Below are 17,675 nucleotides of genomic sequence, written 5' to 3'. Positions count from 1 at the left end.
ATTTGCTCTACAAGGAAATAACCTTGTAAATAAGTTTCCAAATTTTTCCAACTCTGTTCAAGCGTAATGTGGGTCATTTCATTCCGGGAAGGTTTAATAATTTTGTATTAAATCTATGTCTGCGTTCAATCTCGTGTTGGATACACGAACGAGTTGGATACCTAAATAAATTGCTGGTAACAAATAAAAAAAACTTAACTGTTTACAAAATTTAGGCAAACATTTAGATTTAAGTTCCAAAATTATTGTAAAACAAAGTTCTCAACGGATAATTTTCATAATTTATTAAATTTTTACCAAAAAATGTACAAATTTGAAATGAATTTATAGGCTCATCAGGAAAGCCGTCAAGCAATTGAGTTGAGAATCGGGACAAATCATCAGGGTCATCATTATACACCAAGTACCCGTAAGGTGATAGTTAATAGACTTCCATGTGAGGGGTCTTGCGTACAGTCCTAACTGTGCCACCGAAAGAGGAATTGATTAATTCTCCAAGGGTAATTCTCGTCATGAAGAATGCTTTCTCAAATAATCGTTCGGATTTGGCATAAAGCTGTAGCTCCTCTTTTATCCCTGTATTTATATCCGTACGCAATATTGGTTGAGAGTTGTAGGTCACTAGGCCGCCGAGGCCCTAGTTCTCTAATGTGATTTTGAATGAAAAGAAAAGGTTTATATAGTTTCAACACCACTTGAAAAGAAAATGAGAGACAAAAGTTAAAGTTTCCTCGAAATTTCAAAACTGAAATTCAAAAAATTGTAATTATTGTGAATAAACAATTACAATAATGAAATCAAGCTCCATTCACGTTAATTTTGTGTCACCGGAAATTGCCATAACAATTTAGGATTCACAAAATAAAAGAAAACTGTCAATGCAAATGTTTGTTTTGCTTATGCATTTTTCAAAAAATCAATAATTATTACCTCTATAAAAATTTCACTTACAGTCATCAATCTTTTTAGATTTCTTGTAATGAATTAGTTTTAAAAAATTATGAAAATAATGTCTGCACGATATTTCTACCGCGATGATAGTTTGCCCTCATCCGACTCTGACTCGGACTATCAGGAAGTGCAATATTCGTCGAGTAGTGTCGATAGAAGTAGTATCGGATCAATTCCATGGGCAGACGATGCCATCAAACAAAACCAATTGGATTGGGAAAAGGTCGAGAGGATGTTCTGTGGCGAACAAGACCTCTCCGAAGCCCAGCCCGAGCTGAAGAATGAAATTCTCGAATGGCACAAAAAGTTCCCCAATATATTGCGCTCGAAGAGACCTCCCATGGGAATTGATAAGTTTTCAAGTTTGAGCTTCACATCCGATGATTACAAAGACTATGACGACGATGATGATGAAGATGATGAACCAGACGATGGCACGGTCACCCCCACGAATGAGGGTCCAAGTTCCTTATACCAACCAAAGCATTCAGCAAAGTCTCTGGAACCACTGCCTACCAAGCAAATAATTGCACACGAGAAGCTCATCAACATGCTTGCGAATGACCTAAAAATAAGCTCTATCCCAATGGCTGTGAGGCGCTTGGGAAACGTTGCCCCGCTTGACCTCAAACTGAGCGGTCGAAGAGCGCAAATCAACCGCAAAGAAACCAATGCACCCCATCCTGTTCCTAAATTCACACGCCAATTCGACAGCAGTTCAGGAAGCAATCCTGAGCAGAGTCTTTCGAGAAATGGATCAAGTTCAGCTACCATGGCCAGAATGCCACCCATTCTGAAAGTCATGGAAGCAAAACACAACTTTCGAGAAGCCTATACCAAGCACAAAAGTTTTGTCCAACTAACTGCCACGCCGAATCAAGCTCAATCGGCAGCTGTCACTACAAGGCGCAGACGATGGTTCCCCCAAGGAGCAGCAGCACTTGCCCTTAATAGCCAAATCAATAAGAATAGTATCATTTTGCCAGCGATAAATTTGCAGAGGATTCATGAAGTGGCTCCTATGGTGGGTGGTCGTTCGATTTCAGCTGCGTTTAATAATCGACAAATGAGCTGGACTTATTTGCCTTATAGCGCTGCTAAATTTAAAATTCCTAAATAGAAAAAGAAACCATTGAACCAAGGAGTGGTGTGGTGGTGATTATGGTTATATAACTATTTTTATATTTATTCTATTGTAAGTATGTAATAATAATAATAATTTTGCTTCGTGTACAAATTTAATAGAATATAAAATGTTTTTAAACAAATAAATGTGGGATTTTCATTTTTCGGACAAATAATAAATACATTTGGCGGTGGCGTTACAGCACTCAAAAATTCGTTGCTTGACATAGTGACCTACAACTTTGAATCTTTAGGGAGGGGACCTACAATATTGTTTGCACTTTTCATGACACGGAAAACTCTTGAAGAATTAATTCATTACTCGAAGACCAAGGTTACCTAGAAGTAAAAGCGCCATGGAGTACGATTTGTGACGATAAGTTAAAGCTCTTTTCGTCATCGACTGTCTTTCTGCATGTAATTTTTAATTTCTCGACTTGTCTGCCTTTTTTGCGTGAGTATCTTTATAAAAATCTAAAAACTGATAACAGGTACAAGAGGCGTCTGAAAAGGGGTGGTGGTAGATAAGTGTTTTACGTTTAAAGCTTCTGACCATTGTATAACTACTTACGTCTTTGTATACCAGTAATTAGGTTTTTCTGTAAAGTTACGTATTTGTTGGAAAAAGGAATAGGCCAAAAATACTTGAGATTTTTCAAAGACATCTATTAATAAAGATGTTTAGCTTCCTCCTGATAATTGTTGTTATTTTAACTGAACTTAGTCTACATTTAAGCGAATAGTAATTTATTGGAACATTATTTTCCCGGTACAGCTGAGAATTTAAAACTTGGTTTAGTTGCTTTAGTTCTAAGGTTTTGGTCCTTAATTTATAGATTCAGCAAGCTTTTTTCGAACTCTTTATTTACCAAATTGAATAGTTGTTCTTTAACGGTGGCATATCCAATGCGTAAGCATTTTCATATATCCTTCTTCTCAGGTCTTGTTCAGAGTAGATCCGGAAAAAAGGTGACGAGTGTCACCCGTTATTTACGACCGATTGCAATTACGTTCTTTTTTTCCAAGGTCATGGAAACTTTAATTAATTATTATCAGCTCTAGAAATATCTTGAAGATTGAAAACTTCTTCATAGTCCACTGGTGATCTCATGGTTCATCTCACCGAACAGTGGGCAAGAACTGACATTGTTTTGGAGAAAGTAAGTTTATTGAACTTAGTATTTCAAAAGCATTTGATAGGATTTAGTACAAGGCTCTCTTATCAAAGGTCATTGAAACGCTGATTAATTTTCAGCTTAAGAAATATCTTGAAAAACGGAAGCTTCTTATTGACCGGCAGTATGGCTTTCGTTGCCAAAGGGCCACTGTTTATCTCATGGCTCATCTCACTGAACAGTGGAACAAATCTTTACATCGTTTTGGAGAAAGTAAGATTATTCCACTTGATATTTCAAAAGCATTTGATAGGGTTTGGCACCAAGCTCTCTTATCGAAAATGCGTGCTTTTGCTATTGATGAATCTCTTCTTCGTTGGATTAGAAATACCTTTCTAACCGTTCATTAGATGGTTTCAAGTCTTAAATTCATAAAATAAATGCTGGTGTCCCCCAGGGCTCCGTTTCGTCTCCTACTCTCTTTCTTATATTCATAAACGATATTTTGTCTGCCACTTCTAATCCATTAAACTGTTTCGCCGATGACAGTACCCTCAGCTTTTCATATTCGTTTTTAGATTCACATCCTTGTCCTTCGGACTTCAACGGCAGCTTATGATAAGCTCATTAAATTCTGATCTTGACAGCATTGTCCAATGGGGAATCAAAAGCCGTGCAGAATTCAATGCTTCGAAAACTCAATGCATTTGTCTCCTGTCGTTAGAGCGTAACGCACCCCCGAGGCCACTATCTATGAGTGGCACTTGAATCCTGGAAACCAATCAACTATCAGTACTCGGTATGTATATTACAGATCACCTCTTATGGAATTATCACATATTCGATATCGCCAAAAATGCTGCCAGGTGCTTAGGATTTCTCTGACGATGCAAGAAACTTTTCACCCCTTCTGATCTGGCTATAATCTACAAAGCTTTCATCCGTCCAAAGCTTGAATATAACTCGTTTCTGGGCAGGTGCCCCTAAAACAAGTTTAGAACTCTTGGATAGAATTCAAAAAAGGGCTTTTAAAATGATAGGCAACAGAACTATAATCGCCGCAATGTTTCATGTCTTTCGTTGTTTTATCGATATTTTTACAAACAATGTTCTGTCGAATTAGCTAGTTGCCGTAATACTCACACTTCTAGGAATGCTCATCAGTTTACCCTTGAGCTCAATTTCGGGCGCACTGTCAAGTATAGAGATTCTTTATTATATCGCACATCGAGAATGTGGAATGCTTTGCTCTAACTCTGTTTTTCCCTCCCATTTTGATGTTCAGAACTTTAAGACCAATGTGCACCGATATCTCCTTTTAAATCCTTCCCTATTTTCCTAACGCTCGCACTGTTTAAATATAAACATATAAAGGGTACTAATAACCCCTTGAGTGCTTGTAGTAGTATTGGATGGGCTGAGAACCACATAATAAATGCTGGCGTGCCTCAGGGTTCTGCTTTGTGTCCAACACTCTTTTTAATTTTTATGATTGATCTCCTGTCTACAACTTCTAGGCCAATACATTGTATCGATGAGGATAGCTTTTCATATTTGTTTTCACAATCACATCCCTCTTCATCGGATTAGAACTGTAGTGACAAAATATGAAAAACTTATAAAAATATGTACAAAGGGAAATAAGAAACCGGGTGGAATTTAGTGTCTCAAAAACCCAATCCTGTCTTGTGTCGTTAAAGCGAGAAATACCCCTCTTGCTTTTATCCATGGATGGCACTTGTTTTAATAAGAGTGAAAATCTCGATATTCTCGGTACATGTATCACTAACCACATCTTGAAGATGGTTAAGTTTCCTAAGGCGATGCAAGAGGGTTTTCTTCCCCTCTGATCTGACTGTCATCTACAAGAATCATCATAAGTCCAAGACTTAAAAGTTATACTCCCATTTCTGGGCTATTGCTCTTGCAACTTACTTAAGCATCTTGGGCAGTATTGAACGTAGAGAAATTAAATTGATTGGTGATAATATCATCATTGGTTCATTTATGACAATTGAACATAGTCGTTATGTTTTTTGTCTCACCCTTTTTTACCGTTATTTTGACGCGTTACGCTCTAGAGCTTCTAGGGATTTTTGATCCCAACTTCGATCAAAATGTCAAGTACGGAGATTCGTTTTCGAGCCGTTCTACACGAATGTGTGTGTCATTGCAATATTCAGGAATTCAAAATCATTGGGCACAAACATCTCCTTTCAAACCCTCTCTCCCTTTTCTAAAAAAAAAGGATCATACTGTGTCTATGAGTTGTAATAAAATATATTCTTGAGTGTGCACTTATTATAAAATAAAATAGGAATATTGGAAAACATCTCCCTCAACTTGGTTACGACACCGGAGATGAACTATGCCTCTGTTTTTCCGTTGGATTTTAGCATCGTCACGAACATATCGAAGTTGAATCGTTTCGGCCAGATGTTATTTTGACTGCCGATACAAATCGGACCTTTTTCTTGAAGACATCAAATGAACTTTAGAGTCGCCTGGGAATGTCCATTGCCCATGCTTCTATTCCAAGTAGAACCGGAATCGCAATGATAAGGGTTTTGTACAATATCTATTCAAATACGTATTAAGCTCCCAGAAACAGCGGTTAAGAAAATTTAATATACGCATGATTTTAGCGGTGCAGCCATTTACAGAGTTTAAAGCAATTCCCAGGTAGATAAATTCACTGACCACTACGAAGTTCTACCAACTTGTAAACTGTCACTTTTTGGCCCAAGTCTGCTATGGGAATAAACTCTAGTTAATAAAAACGCTTATTTTTAATCTCCTCCTCATTTTGATCGTATCTAACTCAATGCTGTGAAAAGTGTTTGTAACTGATTGTTTGATTATTCCTATGATGTCAAAGTCATCTGTATATCAAAGATATTTAACGGATTTCTAATAGATGTTGCCAATCGTGTTGGCCTGGGAGACTACATAAATGCGCGTTGAATTGCCGAAGTCCTCACTCACATGTTTCTACTCGTTGTGAACTGTTTATTTTAGGGAATGACTAAGTCTATTTCTCTGAAAATTACTGTCATCTTTCATTTATCCCAAATTAATTTTAGAGCCCCGTGATTTCTGCCTCTATCCCTACCCTTGTTGTAGTTAGATTTAACAACAATTCTATTATATATAAGAATCAAGACAGTCAAACCCTGCATTATCTTGCTTTTATATTAAAATAGCAATAAGTTTTTCCATAATACAGCAGGCTAGATAGAGTCTTTATTCACGTTATTTAAGTCTTTCTCAATTTCAGTAAACAGAAGTACAAACAGTGCCGCTCACTTAAATAGCACCACTTAATGGCTTCTATTAGCTCATCCTTACTTCTATATTGTTTCCCAGGTTCATATACTTTTCGAGTAAGCCACCCCCAAACATTTTTGATAATGTTTAGGTCTGGAGAATATGGTGGCCAATCTAACAATGAGACATTTTGGCGCTGTAGAAATAGTTTTACCACTCTAGCATTGTGGATAGATGCGTTATCCTGTTGCAATTTTTATGACATGTCACCAATCAATTCCGTAATCGAAGGAAAAACCTTCTCGAGTACCCCAATGTAGGATTGCGCATTCATACGAGTAAACTGCAACTCCAAAGTTTCATAGTAAGTAATGGCTCCCCAAACCATAACACCGCACACTCGGCTTTTTAAACGATCCAATTGATGTTCACGTTTTTCACAATAGTTCCAATAAAGTTAACAAAAACTATTTAACAGAACATTTCCAAAGCATGAATTCGCTCACAGAGAGAGTAGTGTAAGAGATAATTAAAATATAAAAATATTGCAACGGTATACTAACTAAAAGACCCGAATTCTATGCAGTTACATAATGCATAGTGGGGGCGCTATTCAAGTGAGCGGCACTCTATATCAAGCTTACTTACTTATGCTTAGGATGCTATTACATTCTTGTGTGACCTATCGCCTCATCCAATAAACTTTTCCATCTAACTCGGTTGCTAAATGCTGCGCACTTCAAGATGCGGTCTCTTTCCGCATGGGTGCATCAAACGATCCGCAGCAGACCTCTTCTACTACGGTGTCTTGATTCTTGCGGTAATAGATTCGACAGTACCTATTAATTTCATTACGCTCTACGTGACCCAGCCATTTCAAACTTACTTCTACTAAGTTACTTAAAACAAACTCGTTTGTTTCTTAAAATATTGTTAATTTCTCTTGTCATCATTTTTACATAAAACTAAAACCACTCTATTTTTTGCAAAACATCTTAAAACCTAAACATAGTTTTTAACCAAAATTATCCTACATTGCAAAATTGTCCAATCTTAGCCTTCCCCGGTTCTCTGTTAGGAACAACAAGTCTGATAAGGACTGTTCACTAATAAGCTCTTCCACTCTGTCAAACATCTATAATAAAATTAAAATAATATTAAAAAAATTATTGCCAATAAATTGTATTTACTTTACCCCTTTTGCATTGTACTCAGTCAAAATTTCTGGACTTTTGAAATTTGGTCCAAAATTAACACTTACAGTGGCACTTTTATAAATCGAAATAGTTGGATAATACGATCCGGCATAAATGTCAGTAAATGCAACACCCTGTGATTTGCCATTTTTGAAAAATTCAATTTTACTCTGAGGCAAAGCTTTGAAATTTTTCAGAGTTTCCTGCACACGATCTTTGTCCTCATAGTAAAGATGACTTTTGAATTTTACAAGAGGCTAAAAAGAGATAAAACGGATACTTTTGTATTTTTCCTTTAAATGAATTAATGTACTCACTCTATCTTTAAAGGTGCTTGGTAAATATTCATTATTTTCAACTTCTGGCAAATCAATTAGAAATCCCAATGTGTCTCCTTCTATGTACGCATCGCTGTAATGTTTTCCATGGCTCTCATGAAATCGAGTACCTTTTCGGGATCTCCAAGAGTAGCCGAATTTGTCATAACCTAAGGGAGCTTGAAGGTTACCATACTCTTGACCCCAGCCTAAACGAGTAGCTGATCCTTCGGGCATTTCTTCAATTGTTATTTCAAAATACCATTTCCCACGATTCACAGCTAAACAAGATAATCACACATTAATTCATACTTAAAATATCACTAATTTCATTTTGTTTGTGTATTTATTTCTTTTAACTTACAATGCGTAGCTCTAACCATTGAATAACCCTTTTCCCCGGTTACTGCCAATCGATCTTCGGCTATTTTTAACTGAGGTGCTCTGTCGTGGAGGGCTAAGAGTACCGAATTTGGTACAAGTGTTCGATAGAGCCAACCTGGAATAGGTTTGCCTGCCCAATCGGCACTCTCATCGAACTCTTGTCTAAATGGGGCATGAGGATCGGGTTCAGCTAAGATGTATCTGTAACCATCCTTATTGAAGGGATGCTCAAGGGGATAGCCATGAGCTGGTAGTTTGAGATTTGCTGCGATATCAGCACTTGGTCTTCCTTTTTTAGTTGTTGTACCAGAATCATTGCCCGGTAGCCTTCGGCGCTGTCTGTTATTTTTTGCCAGGGAAGCTGAAAATTTAATACAATTATGCGTGGTTAATTTTTATACCATGAAGCTTTAATACAAATTATTTATATTTTATCTACTTAAGCAAATAGCACAACTCATAAAATATCGTTAGAGACATATAAAGCATAAACAAGAAATACCATATACACTTAGGGGCCAGTTATAGCTATCATTGGTTTTCATCGTTGAATACAAACATTGGAATTTTTTTGGCAGGTCCTTTATAGCTATCATTGGCTGCGTTCAATCTCAGATAGGTTATCCGGATACCTTTTTGTTAGTGTTTTTCGTGTAAAATAACAGCTGATCAAAAACAGCTGAGATGTAAATGAAGAAATCCAAAGGTATCCAAGAATTTCTGGGATATGTAGGTATCTGTCAGAACAGCTGATACAACACATTGTTGAATTTTAAGAAACTTGAAAATTGATTTCAGCTTTTTGTATATGTTGATAAACAAAGAGATACAAAATGTTAGTTAAAGTTGTATTTGAGGATATTTTGTACATAATAGACGATGAAGTTCATTAATGTAAAAATGCAGCAGTAATGCAAAAATTATTTATGACATTTATGAACTGGGTTTTGATATTGTATATCTGCCGCATTTTTGCAGAAGTTTTTCTGTTCATAAATGCATTGCATGCATTTTGTCGGCATGGCTTCTGCAACTAGTTGCATTTTTGAACTCAACCGAAGCTATTTGCGAATTTTAGAAGGTAATTATGATCTATTTTTTAAACCTCAAAATTGACTTATTTCGCTCTCGTTTTGTAGATGAGTAGGTTTAACCTCCAGTCTAGTGTGCAGCATACTGAAGTTGAAGAACCTCATCCTGTTCCAGAGGTAGAACAAAATACAAGTAAATATACATATACATTTATTAATCTTTTCCCTTTTTTTAAGGTCGGGAATATAAATCCATTTTGCTCTTCTTGGAGGAGTGCAGAAAGAGAAAAGACCAGCACCCAAAAACCCGGCGACGAACAATTTTTTTAAGAAATTGCAAAAGTTATGGAAGAACACGGGTCAATTTGTGATAAGAAGGAATTATAAATAAAATTAAAAAAAATATGAAAAAGCGCTTAAACATTATCATAGACAATAACAAGACAATAACAGGACAATATCAATTCATTATCATCCGACGAATCAGTTCAATTATCCATTTAATGTTTAATATTACAACAATTTTGACTTCGAAGCTTAAATGTTACTTTGTGAACAGCTCAAAGTTGTTTTTAATTTTTGACAGCTATCTCTATACAGCAACCAACTCGTTCAACAAGGTATCCAAAAATTCACCTATCCAAGATACCCTATCCAACACCAGATTTAACGCAGCCATTGAACATTTCTGTCATTGAAAAACATTTTCTGACTGAAAGCATCACCGACAAATGTTTACTGACAGAAATCTATCATTGTGTGAAATTGGAACATAAATCAGTGGAACGATTTGTTTCAGTTTTGAACATAAAAGCATCAGTTGTTCAAGAAAATGAATTCCCGTCCGGAAAATAGAAAATTTTTTGATATTAATTATTTTACCATTTTATTTGTTATACTTTGCATTTTGAATACTTGTTCTAAACAAAACAAATTAGTTTCTTTTGAATATTTTTAGTCATAAAAAAAATGTTCTTATTTTTAATTTGTCCGGATCGATTTCAATGATAACTGACGTCTAAAACGAAATGGAATTTTGTTTGGCTTTTGGCAGTCAACTGTTCATTAAAAAAAATAAAATAGATTCATAAATCAAATAAAACTTTAAATATATTGTTTCTTTTTGAAAAAATACTTGAATATAAAATTCATCTTATTGCATCAATTTTTTGCTAGAATAAATCTGTAACATGTTCAAAAACTAAAAACAAAAATTTTACTGATAATTATAACCGGCCCACAGTAACCCGTTTTGACTTTTTTGGTTGCAAAAATCATATTTCCTAATAGACCAAGAGCCGGCAGCAAATTTTGGGAGTGGAGTGATAACCAAAATATATATACATATATGTTTAGATATACGCAACATTATGCCAAATTCAACCGTCTGGCAGGTTTTTTTTTCAGCCGGGGGCGGGGGTGGGGGTTCGAAAATGGTCATTTTTCCGATTTTGGGATCGAAGTGATAACCACTTAAATGCATATATAAACAATAGGGGGTGGTGCCCTGATGTCAAAAAAGTGTGTCCAAGACGTTTTACTTTCAGCCTTCCCCTTGCCAGACGGCCGCCAAAATGCGCGAAAATCAACTTTTTGGGTCGAAGTGATAACCACTTAAATTAATATATAATCAATAGTAGATGGTCCACTGATGTCAGAAAAGTGTGTCCAAGACGTTTTACTTTCAGCCTTCCCCTTGCCAGACGGCCGCCAAAATGCGCGAAAATCAACTTTTTGGGTCGAAATGATAACCACATGAATGATACATCAAAAAATCAGAAAAATTCCCCTGATTCTAAAAATGTGGGTCCAAGACGTTTTGTTTTCAGCCTTCCCCTTGCCAGACGCATTTTAACACTATTTAACAGAATTTTTCAACTTAAATCCTTAATAACTTTTTTTCTGTTATCCATAACCAAAAGAATCATATACCAAAATATCACACAAATTCTCCTGATTCTAAAAATGTGGGTTCAAGACGTTTTGTTTTCAGCCTTCCCCTTGCCAGACGCATTTTAACACTTTTTAACAACATTTTTCAACTTAAATCCTTAATAACTTTTTTTCTGTTATCCATAACCAAAACAGTCATATACCAAAATATCAGAAGATTTCCAATACGTTTTCTTTTCAGTCTTATGCTTGCCAGAAAACCCCAAAGAAAGAATGCACAAAAACTACCGTTTTCCTTCAAAGCATAACAATTGTATTTTATTTAGACAAAAATTATTGAATTACATGACATAAAATTGAATGAAATTTGAAATAAGAAATTATAAATTATAAATTATAAATTATAAAAAAAACTATTCTCCATCATCAGATTCATCCGATGAAGAATTTTGCGAACAATTGTCTTCTTCACTATCATTTTCATCACAGTTAATTAAATGTTCAATGGTTTCTGGGGCCGCGACTCCGTTGAACCATTTCAATTTGACTATGTCATCCTCCATGGTCCAGCCGCATTGAAATGGGGAAAGTAGTATTCCTGTATTTAATATTGCACTTTTCCAAATATGGCATATGTAGTTGCAACGGTTAATTTGTTGCAGTAAGACACTTCTGTTTGGTGGCGGATAGAACTGCAAATATATCATCCTTGTACAACATGTTGGGGTTATTGCAGAAGGATGACATAACGCGTGATCTTAAAAGTGGGCAGATTAAAAAATTTTCTGAAGACTTGAAGAAGTTGACAACAGAAATAGAAAATTTCAGTAACTCTTTTTCAGATACAATTCGTCAGCAGAGTGAAAGGCTTTTTAACATATGCACCGGAAAATGTGCATCCCAGCCCACCGAACAGTTTTTGCTTAATATGAAGCAATTGGGAGAAAAAAAACGTGACACATTCTTGAATGAGTGCAGAGTCGATCCCAAGAGATTTGAAAACAGAATTTCAAAAATGTTGTTAAAAAGTGTTAAAATGCGTCTGGCAAGGGGAAGGCTGAAAGTAAAATGTCTTGGACACCCTTTTCTGACATCAGTGGACCATCTACTATTGATTATATATTAATTTAAGTGGTTATCACTTCGACCCAAAAAGTTGATTTTCGCGCATTTTGGCGGCCGTCTGGCAAGGGGAAGGCTGAAAGTAAAACGTCTTGGACACACTTTTTTGACATCAGGGCACCACCCCCTATTGTTTATATATGCATTTAAGTGGTTATCACTTCGATCCCAAAATCGGAAAAATGACCATTTTCGAACCCCCACCCCCGCCCCCGGCTGAAAAAAAAACCTGCCAGACGGTTGAATTTGGCATAATGTTGCGTATATCTAAACATATATGTATATATATTTTGGTTATCACTCCACTCCCAAAATTTGCTGCCGGCTCTTAGACTATAAGCGAATAAAGATATTGCTTAAATTTTTTTATCTTGAATAAAATTCCCAAGGCTATACAAATTGTGACTTAAAAAAAAAACTATTTAAATGGTGTTTCAGAATTGTGTGTCAAAATAAGAAGTTTTAACAAAGGTGATAAACATAGCGGTATTTTAATATGGAATCGTCAAAATCAATTTTTTAAGTAATCTAAGTGAATTAAAACAGTAGAGCAAAAAGAGAAAGGACCAATTCGAGTGAAAAAGTGGGAAAAAAAGTATTTTTTTTATTTTAAGGCATTTTTTTTATTTTCCAGTATTCAAGAATACAAAATGTCTTTTGGTAAAATATCAAAAGTCAAACAGTGGAAAAAGAAATAAAGACAAAACAAATTAATATATAAACACTAAATTTCTTGAAAACTATCATCCAAGTCCGGGGAAATGTGTAATAAACTCATAATTTCTGGAGAGTATCGTTTTTCAGATCTCTTGGATTCTCACATGCCTTAAGAAAGAAATAAGTGAATCCGAAGAGGTTACAAGCACGTTAAATAGGTACTCATTCTGCTGAACACGTATTCTAAAATCGATATTTCTTGTAGTCTTTATTTTTGCATTCCTGGGCTTCTTCTGACAGTTCTCCAAGTGGTAGTGATTGATATTCAATGATATTTCGACTATTAACCAATATTTTGTGTAGAGTAGGTGTGAGTTGTTTTTCATGATACTCCCCAAATTTATCGGCATTCACTACTTCTCTACAATTCAAAACTTTAAATATTATTTTGAGCCCCATTATAACTTCTCCATTGACTCCAGTTATTCGAGCGGTTGCATCTGACTGTTCAAAAAATTTCTTGCAGTGTTTCCGTCATTAGTGTTTCCAAACCCTTGCTGTGGTTTATCCACATCAAGGCCAAGCTCATCGCTATAAAACACCTTTGAATCTCTTGTTTTCTTCTTTTTTCTGCCTCCTTCTTGTCGAAAAGTATAAAAATGGCGATCTCAAGGCAACCTAGCCTGAGATCCAATTAGCGCTGTAGTGCGCCGTTTTGATATGTCGAAAAGTATACGCAAGCTTCAAAATAAATTCCATTCATATGATTCTAGCGTGCAGTGGGGAGTTTCTATTTTCGTAATTATGTTCGTCCTCAATTGATTCATCTCTATTGAAGTCCTTTTCCATATCAGACATGACCTCGTAGACGTAGACTATTTAAAATTTTATTACAAGATTAAAAAATTAGCCCTAAAACTCTTGAAAAGCTTAGGTAATAAACATAAATCAAAAATGATTAATATTTTTCACATAAAATCATTTTTTTTAAAGCCACCACACAGAAAAACAGAGAAATCATACTTCAATGAAAAATTACTGACTTCATCAATTCAAATCTCCCTAGCTCAGTTCGATACAAAATGACGCATTTGATCTTTTGGATTTCTGTTAAGAAATACATATATAAGGATTTTGAATCAGTTGAGATCTTAGCACCAGTCGTTGAATATTTTTTTTAAACAATTTGAAGTCGAAAAAGGGTCCAAAAAGTAGTAGTTTCAAAAACATTAAATTAAAAATTAAAAAATATTTTTTTTTAATTATCGATCTAAATAATGGCAAAGCATATTTCGAAGCCCTTTTTCTAGTTCTTACATTCAAAGTTAAGAAAAAAAAATTATCATCATACAAAATCTTCAACTTTGGCCTGCATTATAAGGCACACCAATATATCCCATATTGAATATTTTTTTCGATTACTCAAGCTTCAAATATTTGTGAATCCACTAAACTAAAAAGTTTTACAGTATAGACCCACTCGAAAAATGAATTTTGCAAGCAGTTTTGCATAAACGGGTCACTGTGCGGCCCCTTAGTGTGACATGAGAAGGGACAAACTTTTTTTATTTTTTATTTGACGATGATTTTTAAAACCCAAATGGGGAAAGAATGAGGCATATATTAAATTTGTATTGCAAAAAATATGTTGGTTAGTGGTTTTCCAAAGAAGGTCGCAAAAAGTACCTGTTTTTTATGTCGCCTGGAGAGGGACAAGATCTAAATTTGCCTATTAGCGTGTGTTTTAAATCAGATAAAAGGACACTCTGATTGTTTGAGAGCTTAGTACAAGTATTAATTTGATAGAATCAAGAAGTATGTGTAGAGATAAGGGTCTAATGAAGGAGGAAATAGGCCAAAATCAAGCTTACCTAGATCTCGGCAAAACCATCCGTTTTATAGTCAGCAAAATGAGATCAAGTTCAAATGTTGAACACAACTACTTCAAGGACCCAAATAGTTATGGAATAAACCACAAAGGAAGAGTGAAGAAAGCAACATCATTTCAGGAAAGGCGGGCGGTAGTGAGAGCTATGTTACTGGCAACTCCAGAACCAATGGGTACAATCATTTTAACGCAAAACTAGACCAAAGTAGCTATGAAGTGAGATGAAGTTAATTTCAAACTTGGACTTTTACTTGACTATGTTTTACTTGTTTACTATGCAGAAAGCACCAAAAACAATTGTATCAAAAAAACAATCCTTACACAAGGTGCCCTGTCCTGATTCCTCTTTCAATATGAAAAGGAACCCTTTTAAATAAATCACAGAGTTATAAATGTGACGTGAAACTAAATTAAAATAATTTTGAAAAAGATTCAAGAACAACGTTTTTGACTTTTGGTAAGATTTTGATAAAAAATCAAAGTAATTGTTTACAAAAAGCCTACACAAAACATATTTAACAGTTGGTAAAAATCGATTTTCGTCTCGAAAATCTTTTTAAAAATTAAAGATGTTGCCTTCAAACTAAGTTCACCTTATACAAAATATTATTTTTAAGATATGTTTAATTTTTTAGTAAAATCCAATTGTCAGTTTTTTTTTTTAAACTGTTATTGCATTCGAATATTTCGAGAATACATAGATGAAGGTATTGACAAAATAATTTCAGTCTATGCTAAATATTGTTGTTAACGCAAGATATTGGTTTTTGTAAAATTTAGTCAGTATTTGTTTATATAGAAAAAACTTTCAAAAACCGCTAAATTTGTAAACATTTGTGTTCGATTAAAATTGTCTTCAAGATAAACTTGCTAACTTGTAGTTTTTTTTTCTAGAAAAATTCAATAGACAACATTTTTTACGAAAACCTACAAAAACAAAATTTATAATTTTTGTTTATCTAAAATCAAAACGTGCGTTAAGTTCTACATTCTCCATACATTTTTTTGAAGAAATTGTATTGCGAAAATTTATATTTCATGTGTCTGATTAGTCCTGGAAGCCACTGTTTATCGCATTGAAATTTATGTGAAGATATTATGTAGTTTGATGTTATGTGTAATTTGTAACTTATCTTTTCATTTTAATTACTATTATTAACTTTTTAGAAATTTAATAATGGAAAATAAGGGCCCTATATGTCCCGCGAGTCCCAAGAAAAATTTAATGAATGTGACTACATATTTAATATTATCATTTGCGATTACGATTTGCGAATCGTTTAGTTGAAATTCGCCTTAATTGTCAAAAAATAGGCGAATTATAATGGGCAGGTTCCGACAACATTAGGAACTTCATTTGCAGTCAACTACATATGTTAAGAATATGGAAATACCACTTCTCCAAATTATACGACGAACCAAATTCAGCTGTAAGGGAGACAGAACCACTCAACCTATGCGACGAAGATCAACGATTCCTCCTACCCGACCTAGACGAAGTGAAGATAACTATATCTAAACTTAAGTCAAACAAAGCTGCTATAGCTGACGGCATCGCTGCCGAACTATTTAAAGCAGCAGGCGATGACCTGGCAGGGAGCATACACCAACTCATCTGCAAAATATGGTCGGAAGCTAGCATACCCGATACATAAAAAGGGAGACCCCCTAAATTACGCCTACTACAGAGGCATCAGTCTCCTTAACATTGCATATAAGATCCTCTCTGCCGTATTATGTAAACGTCTGAAGCCGTTCGTCAACAACCTGATAGGACCTTATCAGTGTGGCTTCATACCTGGAAAGTCCACTTTCGACCAAATACTCACACTACGATAGATCTTGGAAAAAACCCAGGGGCTTCAAATCGATACCCACCATCTTTTTATCAATTTTAAAGCCGCGTACGATAGCATCCATAGGGAAGAGCTCTACAGAGCAATGTCTAGTTTTGGCATCCCTGTCAAACTTATCCGTTTGTGCAGAATGACAATGGAGAATGCATGCTGCTCTATTAAGGCCGGAAAAGCCCTCACCGATGTATTTGATGTCAAAAAAGGTTTTAGACAAGGCGATGTACTATCATGCGATTTCTTTAATATCGTTCTGGAAAGAATTGTGCAAAACTCAACTGTCAACACTAGAGGCACAATCTTCTAAAGGTCCATCCAATTACTCGGATACGCAGATGATATTGAAATAATTGAAAGATCAAAGATGAAATTGACATAATTGGAAGATCAAAATGATATTGATATAATTGGAAGATTAAAGTGTGATGTCAGGTGGAGCGTTTTTGAGCATTGCGACGGAAGCGAAGAAGATGGGTTTAGTGGACAATGAGGGCCAAGTATATGCTGTCATCAAAAAAGGACATTGAACAACGACGTCTTAGACAAAACGTCACCATGGACAGCTATAACTTCGGGGCAGTTAAGGACTTTGTCTACCTAGGCACCTCTATAAACACAGATAACGACACCAGCGCTTGCAAATCGCTACTTCTTTGGACTTAGAAGGCAATTGAGAAGTAAAGTCCTCTCTCGAACATCTTAAATCATCATCTATAAGGCACTCATCATCTCGGTTCTCATTTATGGCGCTGAGGCCTGTCAAAGAAAGATGAGATCGTCGTAGGATGCTTCGAGAAAAAAATTCTTCGGGTGATTTTTGGTCCCGTACGCATAGATGGAGAATGGACGAGAAGATATATCGACGAACTGTACGGG

General features: G+C 35.4%; 2 protein-coding genes across 4 annotated transcripts in view; one reads left to right on the top strand and one right to left on the bottom strand.

Moving 5' to 3' along the window:
• The first annotated feature begins 863 nt into the window (after positions 1-863).
• Positions 864-2,217, top strand: LOC129939669 (uncharacterized). The gene has a single exon (XM_056047770.1). It carries the CDS (start codon positions 1,001-1,003, stop codon positions 2,069-2,071), a length of 1,071 nt encoding a protein of 356 aa, XP_055903745.1. The 5' UTR covers positions 864-1,000; the 3' UTR covers positions 2,072-2,217.
• A 5,155-nt stretch (positions 2,218-7,372) lies between these two features.
• The window catches only part of LOC129938610 (set1/Ash2 histone methyltransferase complex subunit ASH2), a 24,563-nt gene continuing 14,260 nt past the window's right edge, over positions 7,373-17,675 (bottom strand). For all 3 annotated transcript variants that reach the window (XM_056046272.1, XM_056046273.1, XM_056046274.1), the window contains 4 exons: positions 8,336-8,716; positions 7,972-8,252; positions 7,654-7,911; positions 7,373-7,593 (listed from right to left, as the gene is read on the bottom strand). In XM_056046272.1, coding sequence (XP_055902247.1) covers positions 7,489-7,593; positions 7,654-7,911; positions 7,972-8,252; positions 8,336-8,716 — 1,025 coding nt within the window. In that variant the 3' untranslated portion in view covers positions 7,373-7,488. The remainder of the gene's footprint in view (positions 7,594-7,653; positions 7,912-7,971; positions 8,253-8,335; positions 8,717-17,675) is intronic.

This window comes from Eupeodes corollae, chromosome 1 (genome assembly GCF_945859685.1).
Source record: "Eupeodes corollae chromosome 1, idEupCoro1.1, whole genome shotgun sequence".
NCBI lineage: Eukaryota > Metazoa > Arthropoda > Insecta > Diptera > Syrphidae > Eupeodes > Eupeodes corollae.
Note: the sequence above shows the minus strand (reverse complement) of the source record. Positions and strands in the feature narration are given on the sequence as shown.